This window comes from Moschus berezovskii, chromosome 9, assembly GCF_049115385.1.
Source record: "Moschus berezovskii isolate FMDL1 chromosome 9, NW_MosBer_1.0, whole genome shotgun sequence".
NCBI classification, from domain to species: Eukaryota; Metazoa; Chordata; class Mammalia; order Artiodactyla; family Moschidae; genus Moschus; species Moschus berezovskii.
In genome coordinates, this window is record NC_142468.1 from 106,220,673 (window position 1) to 106,236,979 (window position 16,307).

Here is a 16,307-nt window from a genome sequence, read left to right on the forward strand (position 1 = left end):
AGAATAATTGAGAAAATGAATGTATTAAGGTAGAATTAACAGGAAGAGAATGGGAAATTATAGAAAAACAAGAACAGGAAATAAATGGGGAAAGATTAAAGAGCGAGATGCCAGGGTGGTAATCAGGTCCCCAGAGGGGAGCTGATCTGACAGCAGCTGGAGGCTAGGCATGCTCAGCATTGTTTGTGGATGGAAGCTGCGGGTCCGCACTCTGAGAAAGAGGGAAAAGAGATAGACATCTCTCCCCGTGCATCTTCAGTGCCACGTGTGTTTTTGTACCAGTTGAAATAACAAGGAATATTAGAGATGATGAGAGCATTCAGATCTCTATCTTAGCCTACGCTGACAGTACTTTTATGCTTTATAGGATTAGGACAAAAGCTTGTCCCTCTAAGATCCACTGTTTGGGGCTTTTTTTTTTTCCCAGAATGCTTTTTTTTTAAAATTTAATTTCCTGTTTTAATTGTTAGAAAATTATACAAAGAAATACAGTAGCAATTTATTATATATATATGTTTATAGCATATTAAAGAATATGAAAACAAGAGCATAAAGCATGGAGGGAGAAATGACAAATATGATACTCGAAGCCATTATTTTCTATGTACAGTATGATGGTATTATTTGAATTTGAACCATGGTACCTTAAAGATGTATATTTTTAAATTTTATTTGCCTATTTGTTTTTAATTGAAACATATATGTACAATATTATATTAGTTTCAGGTATTCTACATAGTGATTTGACATTTGCACACATTATGAAATGATCACCACAGTAAGTCTAGCAGAATGCTTTTTTTTAGTCATCCAAGGCACACCTGTCCTTTATCTCTGTGATGAGCACAACTTGAGAATCACTGGATTAGAAGGTATGTACGTGAGAATGGGAGAAGAGTAGTGAATTTAAAATATTAAGTGGTATAGAGTTTCATTTGTTAATAACAAATAGGAAGTAGAGGTGGATGATGGAAAATAAAAGGTGGAGTGGAAGAGCTTGTAACTCATAGTGATCCCTCTGTCCTGGAACTATTAACCCAAAGAAATAACCTTGAGCACCTGAAATGCACAAAACTTAAGAGCAGATAGAGGGAGCTGTAGACTTACTTTCCTAAGAACATGTTTCTACAGGGAGAAGGAAGAATGAATGTGGAGACAAATCAGTGTTTAAGTGGATAAAAGAAAGAAAGACGCTCCTAAACTAATCTGAAGGTCACCAAAGGTACTTTTTTCCTATTTAAATTTTCTTAGACTCACAATGTGTGAATATGTTTTTATGCACAAATATGTGCCCATGAGTTATGGTTTGGTTGGTTTAGTCCCAAAGTCGTGTCCAACTCTTGCGACCCCACAGACTGTAGCCTGCCAGGCTCCTCTGTCCATAGGATTCTCCAGGCAAGAATATGGGAGTGGATTGACATTTCCTTCTCCAGGGGATCTTTCCGACCCAGGAATCGAACTCAGGTCTGCATTGCGGGCAGATTCTTTACTGCTTAAGCTATGAGGGAAGCCCACCCCTGAGTTATAAACACCTTTTTTGTCACACTTGGCTGCTCCTTACAAATGTTACTAATCACACAGAACACATGTTCTGATGTTTCTTAATAAGTGTGCCTAAAATACTGGTGGATTGTCTGAATTTCCCATGAGTTCCCTATACAGACTTGTTAAAGCTGATCTTCCTTTACTCTTTCCTTTTCTTTTTTCCTCTTTCTAGGGATACTAGTAATAATTATGTCAAATTTCAATTAGAAATTTTTTCCTCTCTACTCTTCTCTGCCACACTAAATAGTAGTTAAAGAAATCTGGAGAAGGAAATGACAACCCACTCCAGTATTCTTGCTGGGAAAATCCCATGGACAGAGAAGCCTGGCAGGCTACAGTCCACGGTGTCACAAAGAGTCAGACACAACTAGAGCGATTGAGTACAAATAATACTTATTGAGATACAAAAAGCATATCATAAATTTACCATTTAGACCATATTATTCAGTGCTAAGTGTATTTAATGAGCTATGCAAGCATCAACATGATATAATTTTAGAACATTCTGTCACTCCCCATGAAACCTCATACTCATTAACAGTCACTCTAATCCCATTCCTATTCCTTGGCAACCTCTCTTCTACTTTCTATATCTACAGATTTGCCTTGTCTGGACATTTTGCATAAATTGAATTAAACAATATGTGGCCCTTTGTGACTGGCTCCTCTTATACAGCATAATGGTTTTGAGTTATATGCATGTTGTAACATACATCAGTACTCCATTCCTTTTCATTGCTAAATTGCATTCCACTGTATGCATAGCATTTTTGAAAATCAACATTGTGTGCAATTAAAAATCAAGGGAAATATTGCTATATGTCATATTATAATATTTTGTTATAGTCAACAACCTTTCTTCTTTTACATCATTCTTCTCAACAAATATGCACAAATATCACATCTATGAATATTTACTTACAGAGTATTTCTACAACTATAGCAATGTAAAACTTAGAAATCAATCACAAATACTTTTAAAAATTCAAAGCATGATTTATAATAATATATGAAGAAGTTCCACTGTTTTTATGCACCCTAATGGATTATCTTGTTTATCCACTGAGATGAGCATATTCCATTTTGGATACCACTATATAGACTAAATCTTCATTCTGGATGTCATGAACAGAATTCTTTAGATCAGATTATAGCCCACAAGGACGAAGCATTTACATAAGCAAATAGCAATTATTTAAGCACCTAAATAAAATCATACAAGTTGATAGTAGTAACTTTATTGCCTGGAAAGTCCCATGGACAGAGGAGCCTGGTGGGCTGCAGTCCATGGGGTTGCAAAGAATCAGACACAACTGAGCACACACACACAATCTGTTTAAACTGAGGAACACATACCTTTTCTCCCCTATGACTTACTAATTAGAATAAAAAAGAAAAGTCATTGTAAATTTAAGAATCTTAACTGAAATTGCTCTATTTTTCTCATCTGTTAAATGATATATTAGACTACATGTTCTATATGGTCATTTCCAGATCTAGCTTTGATTTTACTAGTTGAGATAGTCAAGATATTTTATATATTCTAATAAGGTTTACATTACAAGAAAATATTTGTGGGAATAGCATTTGGCTATCATCCTGAGATCTGAGGGAAAAGTAGACTGTGGCTATATATGGTGAGCAAGTAAGACCAGACTAGTATTCATTAGAATTTAAGAACAGGGTGTGGAACACATGCAGGATTGGGGACCAGTCAGAGGTGTAAGTCGGGGAATGTGTGCTTAGTTGCTCAGTCATGTCTGACTCTTTGTGACCCCATGGGTTGAAGCTCCTCTGTCCATGGAATTATCCAGGCAAGAATGCTGGAGTGGGTTGCCATTACCTCCTCCAGGGGATCTTTCTGATCCAGGGATCAAACTTGCATCTCCTGTATTTCCTGCATTGGCAGGTGAATTCTTTAGCACTCAGTCACCTGGGATGCCCCAACTAGGGGAATACCTCTGAGTTAGGTGTAACGTAGTGGACTTGCTAAGATCCAGGTGACTAAATGGAGTAAGGTTGCACAAGGGCACCAAAGCAAAACACTGTGATGGAACTAATAAGGCACAAATTCTGAAAACAAGGTACACAGCTGCAAATCAGGAACTGGGGATTCTGCAGGAACTGGAGGAAAGAAGCATCTGCAAAATATCTTTGCTCTGTGGAGATGAAGAAGGGGACCAAAACTCAGCACCTAACCTAAGCATTAGAGACAGTGCACCACTGACAGCAACAAGAGCAACGGCAGCCTGACAACCTTAATAGTGACCAGTGTCGCTTTGATCAGGAGTTTTCTAGCATGCTTCAAGCAAAATAGCTTAGGAACACAATTATACAGAAACACACGCTTAAATAGGAATGCAAGTGTGGCCATAAGATCAGTGTCTCGGAGAATCAGGAAAATGAAAGGTAGAAAATTTAACTGAAAACACAGGAGACCTATGATGCAAAAACTGCATTCAGCTGGCAAGGTGCTGGATGTGGAAAATATCATTTTTATTTGGAGCAGAGCTAGGGGATAGATGAAAAGGTGGGTATAACAGATGGTATTCTGCTCTTGGTTATTCCGCAGACTGAGCAGTGATGGAGAGGGAGAACAGCACTGCGGTGACAGCGTTCATCCTACCTGGTCTGACCCAGTCTCAAGATGTTCAACTCCTGGTTTTCACACTAGTCTTAATTTTCTACCTCATCATCCTCCCTGGAAATGTCCTCATCATCCTCACCATCAGGTCAGACCCCGGCCTCACGGGCCTCCTCTACTTCTTCCTGGGCAACCTGGCCTTCCTGGATGCATCCTACTCCTTCACTGTGGCTCCCAGGATGCTGGTGGACTTCCTCTCTGAGAAGAAGGTGATCTCCTATAGAGGCTGCATCACTCAGCTCTTTTTCTTGCACTTTCTTGGGGCAGGGGAGATGTTCCTTCTTGTTGTGATGGCTTTTGACCGCTACATTGCCATCTGTCGTCCTTTACACTATTCAACTGTCATGAACCCTAGGGCCTGCTATGCCTTGCTGTTGGCTCTGTGGCTTGGGGGATTTACTCATTCCATTGTTCAAGTGGCTCTTATTATCCACTTGCCCTTCTGTGGTCCAAACTGACTGGACAACTTCTTCTGCGACGTGCCACAGGTCATCAAGCTGTCCTGCACTGACACCTTTGTGGTGGAGCTCCTGATGGTCTCCAACAGTGGCCTGCTCACCCTGCTGTGCTTTCTGGGGCTTCTGGCCTCCTATGCAGTCATCCTCTGCCATGTAAAGGGGCACTCCTCTGAAGGGAAGAGCAAGGCTCTTTCCACATGCACCGCACACATTATCATCGTGTTTCTCATGTCTGGACCTGCCATCTTCATCTACACCCGCCCCTTCAGAGCCTTGCCAGCTGACAAAGTGGTTTCTCTCTTTCACACTGTAATCTTTCCTTTGATGAACCCTGTGATTTATACCCTTCGTAATCAGGAAGTAAAAGCTTCCATGAAGAAGTTGTTGAGTCATTACATGGTTTGCTGAATGCAATGGGAAGATTGGAAAACCAAGGAAGGGAGTAAGTTCATTTGGAATTAAATAAGTTATTTATTCATTAACACACCGAATCAATCATTTAGCAAATAATGTATTTATTAAACACTTTCCGGTTTCAGGCATTATTCTAAGTATATGGATGGGACAGATAAGATTCCAGATCTGCTGTATTTGAGTGGATAAAGACAGGTTATACTATTAAACTGAAAAAAAGACACAATGTCTGGAAGAGATAATGCTCTGAAGTTAATTAAAAATAATGGCATGTTAGAGTTTGACTGAGAGATGGTAGTTACTTTATTTTTGGTTGTTAAGCAAGATATTGAGTGGTATTTAGCTGATATCCAGATGATTTGAAGGAAACAACCATGCAATAACCATGGGAACTGAATATTCTAGGCAGAGAGGATGACTAATACAAGGACACAAAGATCTTATAAGCTTGATACACTTGAAAAACACAAAGAAAAATGGCTGTAGCACAGTTAGTGTGAAAGTGGCAGAAGTTGAAGCTAGAGACATTGGTACAAGAAAATCATATATTTTAGGTGATAAAAAGATGTTCAATATATTCAAATTTCAAAGAGAGGCCAAAAAAGGTATTAAGTAAAAGAGTGACTAATGTTTCATATTTGATTTAAAGCAGGATTCTCGAGATTCTAAATAAAGGGTTTTGTGTAGTAAAACATCATTAAGTACAAAGTATCATGCTGCAACATAATTTTAATGGACACTTAAAGATGTAGTTGTTTGTTCCTAACTTGGTGGAGTGAGGTAAAGAAAGCTGTTATATCCTATGCAAAATGGTCATGAAAGAGTTTAACTTCACATTTCAAAGTTTTGGAGAGTTTTGTGTTTATTCATAATGGTAATTTTTTAAATCTTAGAAAGGAATTTGAGTTCACTCAAAAATCTTTTCACTTAATACAATAATGATAGGTATTTTGTATACAGTATATTTGGTATATTATTATTTGGTTACAGATAACTAAACTTTTCTGGTTATTTTTTAAATAAGGTAATATAAGGCATTAAGTGCTTACAAAATCATGGAAAGTGCTGTAAAGGTATATTTGGTATGGTACTCAGTGATAATCCAAAAACATTGCCAACAAATTGGTATATAAAACAAGTTACTGTCCTCATAGCAATTATAAAGCTGGGGGATATAGAAGCAGATTGTCAATTATGTTGATACATGTAAAAAAGTACATACTGAAAATTGACTGTACAAAAAATAGTAGATATCTCATGAGACTTATATGTATGACATATGTGTATACATGTATAAATTCATGACAATAGTGCAAAATGAAAGATCACTTATATTTAATGATATTATTGATATGACTACATTAAAATTTGCTTTCTTGCCAGATGTTTTGTATTACTCTATTTTTTCTGCTTTCTTTTGGTTTAATTGAAAAAGGAGAAGAAATGAGGGCTTCCCTGGCAGCTCAGATGGTAAAGAATCTGCCTGCAATGTGGGAGAATGCGTTCGATCCCTGGGTGGGGAAGATCCTCTACAGAAAGGAATGGTAACCCACTCCAGTATTCTTGCCTGGAGAATGCCTTGGACCGAGAAGGCTGGGGCCTAGAAGGCTACTGTCCATGGAGTTGCAAAGAGTCAGACTGAGTGACTAACACACACACACACACACACACACACACACACACACATACACAAGGAAATGAATTCTCTCCTATAGCTTACAGAAAGAAATGCAACTCTGCCAACACTATGAATTTAACACAATGAGAGTGCATCAGACTTCTGACCTAAAAATTGTAAGATAATAAATTATGGCATTTTAAGTCACTAAGTTTGTGGTAATTTTTTATAGCAGCAGAGGTAAACCAGCACATCACAGTTTAATTAAACAATAACATATTAGCATACTTTTATTTCTCTGTCCTTTTACTTTTAATCTAAGTATTAGATTAACGATGGCTTTAACGATGGCTTCTTGTCTGCAAGAAGACATATTTTACCAATATGACAATCTCTGTGTTTAATTGGATTATTAAGCCATTTATATATATCATGATTACAAGTACAGTTTGGTTAAAACTGACAAAACTCTCTATTTTATATTTGTTTCACCCATTTTTTCTGATTTTGTCCTTTTTCTTTCGGGGGATATATTTAAGTATTTTCCATTATTAATTTATATATATTCATATTAATAATGTTGACATAGTTATATTTTTCCTGTGGTTTTTAGTGGTTATTTAGGGTTATAAATATATACTGTACATCTTCAGTTCAGTTCAGTCCAGTTAATTCACTCAGTCACGTCTGACTCTTTGCGACCCCATGAACCTCAACACGTCAGGCATATCTGTCCATCACCAACTCCCAGAGTCACAGAAACCCATGTCCATTGAGTCAGTGATGCCATCCAACCATCTCATCCTCTGTCGCCCCCTTCTCCACCTGCCCTCAATCTTTCCCAGCATCAGGGTCTTTTCAAATGAATCAGCTCTTCAAATCAGGTGGCCAGAGTATTGGAGTTTCAGCTTCAACATCAGTCCTAGCAATAAACACCGGGACTAATCTCCTTTAGAATGGACTGGTTGGATCTCCTTGCAGTCCAAGGGACTCTCAAGAGTCTTCTCCAACACCACAGTTCAAAAGCATCAATTCTTCGGTGCTCAACTTTCTTTAGAGTCCAACTGTCACATCCATACATGACCACTGGAAAAACCATAGCCTTGATTAGATGGACCTTTGTTGGCAAAGTAATGTCTCTACTTTTTAATATGCTTTCTAGGTTGGTTATAACTTTCCTTCCAAGGAGTAAGCATCTTTTAATTACATGGCTGCAATCACCATCTACAGTGATTTTGGAGCCCAGAAAAATAAAGTAAGCCATTGTTTCCACTGTTTCCCCATATATGTGCCATGAAGTGATTGGACTGGATGCCATGATCTTAGTTTTCTGAATGTTGAGCTTTAAGGCAGCTGTTTCACTCTCTTCTTTCACTTCATCAAGAGACTCTTTAGTTCCTCTTCCGTTTCAGACATAAGGGTGGTGTCATCTGTATATCTGAGGATATTGATATTTCTCCCAGCAATCTTGATTCTAGCTTGTGCTTCCTCCAGACCAGCATTTCTCATGATGTACTCTGCATATAAGTTAAATAAGCAAGGTGACAATATACAGCCTTAATATATTCCTTTTCCTATTTGGAACCAGTCTTGTCTTCCATGTCCAGTTCTAACTGTTGCTTCCTGACCTGCATACAGGTTTCTCAAGAGGCAGGTCAGGTGGTCTGGTATTCCCATCTCTTTCACAATTTTCCACAGTTTATTGTGATCCACACAGTCAAAGGCTTTGGCAGAGTCAATAAAGCAGAAATAAATGTTTTTCTGGAACTCTCTTGCTTTTTTGATTATCTAGAGGATGTTGGCAATTTGATCTCTTGTTCTTCTGCCTTTTCTAAAACCAGCTTGAACATCTGGAAGTTCATGGTTCACGTATTGCTGAAGCCTGGCATGGAGAATTTTTAGTGTTACCTTACTAGCATGTGAGATGATGGCAATTATTTGGTAGTAGAGAGCATTCTTTAGCATTGCCTTTCTTTGGGATTGGAATGAAAACTGACCTTTCCCAGTCCTGTGGCCACTGCTGAGTTTTCCAAATTTGCTGGCATAATGAGTGCAGCACTTTCACAGCATCATCTTCCAGGATTTGAAATAGCTCAACTGGAATTCCATCACCTCCACTAGCTTTGTTCATAGTGATGCTTCCTAAGGCCCACTTGACTTCACATTCCAGGATGTCTGGCTCTAGGTGAGTGATCACACCATCGTGATTATCTTGGCCGTGAAGATCTTTTTGTACAGTTATTCTGTTTATTCTTGCCACCTCTTCTTAACATCTGATTCTGTTAGGTCCATACCATTTCTGTCCTTTATCGAGCCCATCTTTGCATGAAATGTTCCCTTGGTATCTCTAATGTTCTTGAAGAGATCTCTAGTCTTTCCCATTCTATTGTTTTCCTCTATTTCTTTGCATTGATCCCTGAGGAAGGCTTTCTTATCTCTCCTTGCTAGTCTTAGGAACTCTGCATTCACATGCTAATATCTTTCCTTTTCTCCTTTGGTTTTCGCTTCCCTTCTTTTCAGAGCTATTTGTAATGCCTCCTCAGACAGGCATTTTGCTTTTTTGCATTTCTTTTCCATGGGGATGGTCTTGATTCCTGTCTCCTGTACAATGTCCTGAACCTCCGTCCATAGTTCATGAGGCACTCTGTCAGATCTAGTCCCTTAAATCTATTTCTCACTTCCACTGTATAATCCTAAGGGATTTGACTTAGGTCATACCTGAATGGTCTAGTGGTTTTCCCCACTTTCTTCAATTTCAGTCTGAATTTGGCAATAAGGAGTTCATGATCTGAGCAACAGTCAGCTCCTGGTCTTGTTTTTGCTGACTTTATAGAGCTTCTCCATCTTTGGCTGCAAAGAATATAATCAATCTGATTTTGGTTTTGGCCATCTGGTGATGTCCATGTGTAGAGTCTTTTCTTGTGTTGTTGGAAGAGGGTGTTTGCTATGACCAGTGAATTCTCTTGGCAAAAATTTATTAGCCTTTGTCCTGCTTCATTCTGTACTCCAAGGCCAAATTTGTCTGTTACTCCAGGTGTTTCTTGACTTCCTACTTTTGCATTCCAGTCCCCTATAATGAATGGACATCTTTTTTGAGTTAATTCTAGAAGGTTCTGTAGGTCTTCATAGAACAGTTGAACTTCAGCTTCTTCAGCATTACTGGTTGGGGCACAGACTTGGATTATATAGGGTTAGCAAGAGGCAATGGAGAAGGCAATGGCACCCCACTCCAGTACTCTTGCCTGGAAAATCCCATGGATGGAGGAGCCTGGTAGGCTGCAGTCCATGAGATCGCGAAGAGTCGGATACGACTGAGCAACTTCACTTTCCCTTTTCACTTTCCTGCATTGGAGAAGGAAATGGTGACCCACTCCAGTGTTCTTGCCTGGAGAATCCCAGGGACGGCGGAGGCTGGTGGGCTGCCAACTATGGGGTCGCACAGATTTGGACACGACTGAAGTCACTTAGCAGCAGCAGCAGCAAGAGGCAAAGAGCATAACTTGTTGGTGAGTCAGCCCTTATAGGGAATTTCCACCAAGTAGCCACATGATAATATTGTTTTGTTTTATGCTATTTGCCAGTTCTAATTACAAGGGAGGCTGTACAATGTCTCTAAATGAATTCAGGTATCCATTACAACTGATGAACAGGAGAAGGCCACACTGCAGATAATAGCAGTCTCTGCTACCTGGTCTACAATCATGGCTAAACTAGATACTGGTGAGGAAAATAGTGGAGTTGGGATTGACCTTGGTTAGTGAGATGCAGATTTTTATAAAGAGTTTGAGGCTTCGTGGAAGTATATAGGCAACTAATCCCAAGAAAATGAGGTGGCATTATCAAGAAAAAAGAAAGTCATGGTTGGGAAGCTAACAGGTTTTGCCCATAGCAGTTATTGTCACTGTTACTCAGTATTGCTAGAAAATTTTAGTTAACAAGATAAATAATATAAAAAATATTGTTTGGAGATCATTTTATCATTAACCTAATACAAAGAAGAGAAAGTAGTAGAAAAACTATTAGAAATGAGATGTCAGCAATGATACCATTTACCAACTATATGTGTAAAACAAAAACAGTAACAGTAAGATCAATCATGTTAGGGGAAAACATAATTTAAGTGCAGCACCCAAGTACAAAGTGTGCAAGATTAGATTTAACAAAAATGTGTTACCAAAAATGTGTTGAAATAACAAACATGACAAAATTTTGCTTTCATGATAGTAAATATTTAAAGGGATGTAAGAATTTCCTATTATACTCAATTTTGTAAAAATCAACTTAATTTAGAATAAAAAGATATAAAAACATACAAGAACCCTTTGAATGAATACAGCAATGAGATAGGACATGCCTTTTCTAACACTAAGATATACCAACAAACATAAAGAGTAAAAATAAAGTTCATAGGACCTCCTCAAAAGTTAACAGCCAAGACAAGGAAAGAAATGAGCAGACCCGAAAAAGAACCTGATGCATCTACAAATTTGCTAGGTTTTATATATATATATACAAAAAAAAATTGTTAGTGGAGTAACTATTTCATTGGAATGATGGAAAATTTTCTTATATCATTTCTCAATAAATTTCAACAGATTTCAGTTTAAATGTGACATTTTCAACCTTAATAAAATTTATAGTTAAATTAACCTGGAATATATATTTGCCTAAATATAACATTTCTTAATGCTTATTTTAGAAATTAAACTACAACAACAAAACAAAAGAAACTATACAAAATCCCACAATTCACAACTAGTGACAGCTTCCAAAACCCCCTTGATTATCTATTGTACCCTTTAAAGAATTGTCAATTTGAGAATTGAAAAATGGTATCTCAATTTCCATAAAGGCAAAGGTCTCTTTTAACAATCCCAGTTACTTTTTACTGCCAGTCTCTGAGGACTCTGAAAGAAGCCAGTAAGTTTTCTCCTTTATACCTCCTATTAAGGGATACGTTTATATATTGAGCAGTTTGAAGTCCAGAGCAGAAAATAAAATCAATGGATAATAACTGAGCATTCAGGATTTCATAGTGATGTTACTTCTAAAGTACAAGTGCAACTGGTAGGTTACATCATCCTGATGTGTTACTCTACTTATATATCACATCTGTCACGCTAGTTCATTTATGATATAAATGTGTCTGTAAGTGATAAAATTCAAATGCCAAAATAATAACTGAGGTGAGGGTTGAAGAGTGAAATTGCACTGGAAAAAAACATTATTTTTATATAAGTGGAAAAAATATAAAAATCACTGTAATCATGTTTGCTGGGAAGGCAGCAATCCAGGCCAAAGAAATTATTCTTAGAGAATAATATTCTTAGAAATATTCTTAGATAATTATTCTTAGAGAATAATTATTCTTTTTTATGTTTTCAAGATATTTTAATTGTTTGGAGACCCTGATCAGATTAAATGACTTTATTCTTTGAGCTACTACATAATATAGAGGAATTTGAATATTTGTTTCTAGGGATGCAGTTACTATAAAGGGAGATAGATAACAAAACTGCAAGGATAAAATGCCTGATTCATGGCTTGGACAATAATAGAGTTTCAACACATACAAAATATTGATGCTTTCATTACACTTGTTCAGAATTATGGAGAGGAATATATGACAAACTATCCAGTGACAGCAGTCTGAAAATGGCCATGTATTTAAACAAACATTAGTTTTTCTAGTAGTCATGTATGGAAGTGAGAGTTCCGAAGAATTGATGCTTTTGAACTGTGATGTTGGAGAAGACTCTTGAGAGTCCCTTGAACTGCAAAGAGATCCAACCAGTCCATTCTAAAGGAGATAAGGCCTGGGTGTTCACTGGTAGAACTGATGTTGAAGCTGAAACTCCAATACTTTTGGCCACCTGATGGGAAGAGCTGACTCATTTGAAAAGACCCTGATGCTGGGAAAGATTGAGGGCAGGTGGAGAAGGGGACGACAGAGGATGAGATGGTTGGATGGCATCACCGACTCAATGGACATGGGTTTCTGTGACTCCGGGAGTTGGTGATGGACAGGGAGGCCTGACGTGCTGAGGTTCATGGGATCGCAAAGAGTCGGACACAACTGAATGACTGAACTGAACTGAGTTTGTAAAAATAAAAAAAAGAGAGAAGAATCACCCTGTCTAGGATGTGATGTTTGCCAGGTCAATGAGCACCTTCAAATCTACTTATGTGCATACTTCAGAAAAACACAGAAGATCCAGTGGCTGTAGATTAGATAAAATCATTGTCTTGCATTAAGAGTGCAAAGCACAAAGAAGGAATGATGATTCACATATCAATTTTCATATCCATATGAAATTTTCATATCAATTTTCATATCCATATCAATTTTCATATCCATATCATATCCAATTTTCACATATCCATTTTTTATCTGACTACCATGTGAAAGAACGAAGTTTCTATGCAACTCTGATAATGGTGTCAAACATAATGGTTAGAGTACGGCCACTTATCAAATGTGTGTCTTACTGATATTAATCTTACATACCTAAGTGCATAAAACGTTCGTTATGATCAACCGGATATACTGTGTCTCTAAAAACTATACTGTGTGATTAACAGGTTAAAGGTACACAAATAATCAAATATGTCCTATTTTATTCTCTCATTTTGGCATTAGGTCTGCCTCTAGGCTCTGAAAAAGGCAATAAAAGCACTAGGGATGATCATTGAGCCTGTAATTAAACTTGAACAATGGAGCTAAAGTCAGATCTACAGGGGAGGCAATGAAATAACTGAATTTATGTAGATGAAATATTGACTTTTCCTTTTATTCATATTAAAAAAAAATAATTTCGCTTAACAGAGTCCACCTCAATCAGCACCACAATATCTATGACTTCTATCTATCCTTGACAAAGTTAAAGTTTAAAGGAAACTTAAGGAAAATCAATGAGAGGAAATAGGTCCAAAGGTGAGAAGTAACTATCCAAAGATGCTACTCTGTTCGAACAATTCATCATACTTTTAGTTTGTTTGTTTATATGCACAATGGTAAACAGTTCAGTCACCCTGCTTCTTACATCTCTTTGAGTGAAAAGTTGAACAGGACTACCTTGGTTACATCACTAGCTCATGGTCTTAGTAACAGTATTTTTGGTATTTCTACATACTCATTGTATTTATGAAAATATGTGAGTTAAAAGCAAATATCAGATAAAATCGGTCACGGATTTTGCAACACTCACCTGCCAATGCAGGAGATGCAACTGATATCCCTGGGTCAGAAAGATCCTCTGGAGGAAGGCAAAGCAACCCACAGTATTCTTGCCTGGCAGGCTACCGTCCACAGGGTCGCACAGAGTTGAACACAAGTGAAGTGACAGTATGCAGCATGCAGGGTAAGAATGCACAGATGGAATAAACTTATTTACATAGCCACATAATGGGAAGATTTAGGAAAATAGGTGAAATGAGTATCTGCACTTTTGAGAGTTAATCTGGTGTTTCAGGTGTAAATGAATAGGGTTTGATCTCAGTAAACCACGGAGCTGTCCCAATACTTAACTTTCTATCAACAATACATGTCTTTAATCAATCTACTTCAGGAAGCATAAGGCACATAATGTGATTTTGGCAATAGTTTTTTATTTATTTTTATAGAGTTATTTACTATCCTCATAATGTTTATGGGATGAGTAGACCAGTAGTGACGAATTCTCCTTCATTTCTGATTTTTCTAAATTGTGTCTTCTCTTTCCTTCTTAGCCTATTTAGAGGATCATTGCTTTAATTCATTTGTTTAACAACCAGGTCTTGGTTTCACTGGTTTCTTTTGTTATCTTTCTCTGAATTCTACATTTAATTTTTGCTATAATTTTTGTTATTTATTTTCTTCATGCTGCTTTAGGCTTGAATTGGTCTTCATAATATCTTTTTTAGTAAAGTAAACTTATTACTGCATACTGAGGATATCATAATGTACTTCTTGAGATTCACAAAAGAGAAAAATCTACCTCCAGGAGATTTTGAAAACTCTCCTTTGTCACTCTAATACACAGTGTGATCTGGAGTTGAACATGAAAGGAGACAAGTTTTCTGTGTCTAACTGAACTTGCTTTGCACTAACCATCAGAAAATTTGATTTAACTTGGTCCATAATCATCACCTTTTTACGGTCTCATGGTCCTGTGAAATATCTCCAACTGCTAAATACCTAAAAAGCAGTCCTACTGCCAAACTGTCATTACTCTGAATAAAAGGTAAAATGCTTAAGTAAATATTAAGTTCCCTGATCTGTTACTTCCTATACACCCTCTTTGTTTTCCCTTTTCAGACAGCTTCTGCAGAAGGATGAATGGATCTCCTGAATAAAAGATCAAGTGTTTCTGAGTTCATTTTGGTGGGACTTTCTACTTCTCAAGAAACTCAAATATTCTTTTTTGCAATCTTCTTGCTGGTCTATGTCACCGTCCTAGGAGGAAACCTCCTCATTGTCATCTCTGTGATAGCTGATAACCATCTTCACTCCCCCGTGTATTTCTTCCTGGCAAATTTATCATTTTTTGATGTATGTCTTTCTTCTGCTGCAGTTCCCAAAGTGACTTCAGACTTCCTCAGAAAACACAAGACCATCTCCTGGTGGGGCTGCCTGATCCAGATGTTCTCTATGCACTTCTTTGGGGGTGGAGAGATGTCTCTTCTGATAGCTCTGGCCATTTACAGGTATGTTGTCACATGCAAACCCTTGCACTGCAAGACCATCGTGAGTCACAGGGTGCTCATTGGGCTTCTACTGCTCTCATGGGTGATTGGGCTTATCCATACTACAAGCCAGATGGTTTTTATGGTGGGTTTGCCTTTCTGTGGTCCCAATGTATTGGACAGCTTTTTTTGCGACTTCCCCCTGGTCATCAAGCTTGCCTGCACTGATCCTTACATCCTGGAGCTCTTGGTGATCGTGAACAGCGGGCTCTTGCCCCTGATCTGCTTCATTCTCTTGCTCATATCTTACGTGGCCATGCTGCTCACCATCTGGCAGCACTCCTCCAGTGCACCCTCTGAGGCTCTGTCCACACTGTCTGCTCACATCACTGTCGTCACTCTCTTCTTTGGCCCTGCCATCTTCATCTATGCTTTCCCATTTAATAGTTACTCTGTAGATAAATTTCTTTCTATGTTTTACTCTGTCATGACTCCTCTCCTTAATCCAATTATTTATACTCTGAGGAATCAGGAAATGAAGGCAGCCATTAAGAGACTGAGCAACCAGCATATTGGTTCCTGGTTCACCCCCTAAATATTGTCTGCTGTATACGATCATTTTTTGTTCCCTGCAATTGGGGGCTGTTATTGTTATTGTTTAGCTGCTCAGTGTTGTCTGACTCTTTGCAACTCCATGAATGGTAGCTCAAGAGGCTCCACTGCCATGGAGTGGATTACTATTTCCTCCTCCAGGAGATCTTCTTTATCCAGGGATTTAGCCCATATTTCCTACACTGGCAAGTGGATTCTTTATGGCTTAGCCACCAGGGAAGATCATTTAAATATTTCTTCAAATAATTGAAATCAAATGTTAAATAATATTAAATTTCTACCTTACTAAATGTGAGGAAAATAAGGTATCTTTTTATTTTATTGGAAAATATTCTTAGCACAAATGTAATAC

The 16,307-nt window shown here is 37.8% G+C and overlaps 1 protein-coding gene and 1 pseudogene across 1 annotated transcript; both read left to right on the plus strand.

The window, feature by feature from the left end:
• Positions 1 to 3,944: 3,944 nt before the first annotated feature.
• LOC148776976 (olfactory receptor 4N5-like) lies at positions 3,945 to 5,055 on the plus strand (annotated as a pseudogene).
• Positions 5,056 to 14,996: 9,941 nt separating this feature from the next.
• Positions 14,997 to 15,938, plus strand: LOC148776977 (olfactory receptor 4K13-like). Its single transcript, XM_088840444.1, has one exon. It carries the CDS (start codon positions 14,997 to 14,999, stop codon positions 15,936 to 15,938), a length of 942 nt encoding a protein of 313 aa, XP_088696570.1.
• The last annotated feature ends 369 nt before the right edge of the window (positions 15,939 to 16,307 follow it).

Coding starts and splice junctions, on each gene's coding strand:
- LOC148776977 (XM_088840444.1), top strand. CDS start 14,997: ATGGATCTCCTGAATAAAAGATCAAGTGTTTCTGAGTTCATTTTGGTG.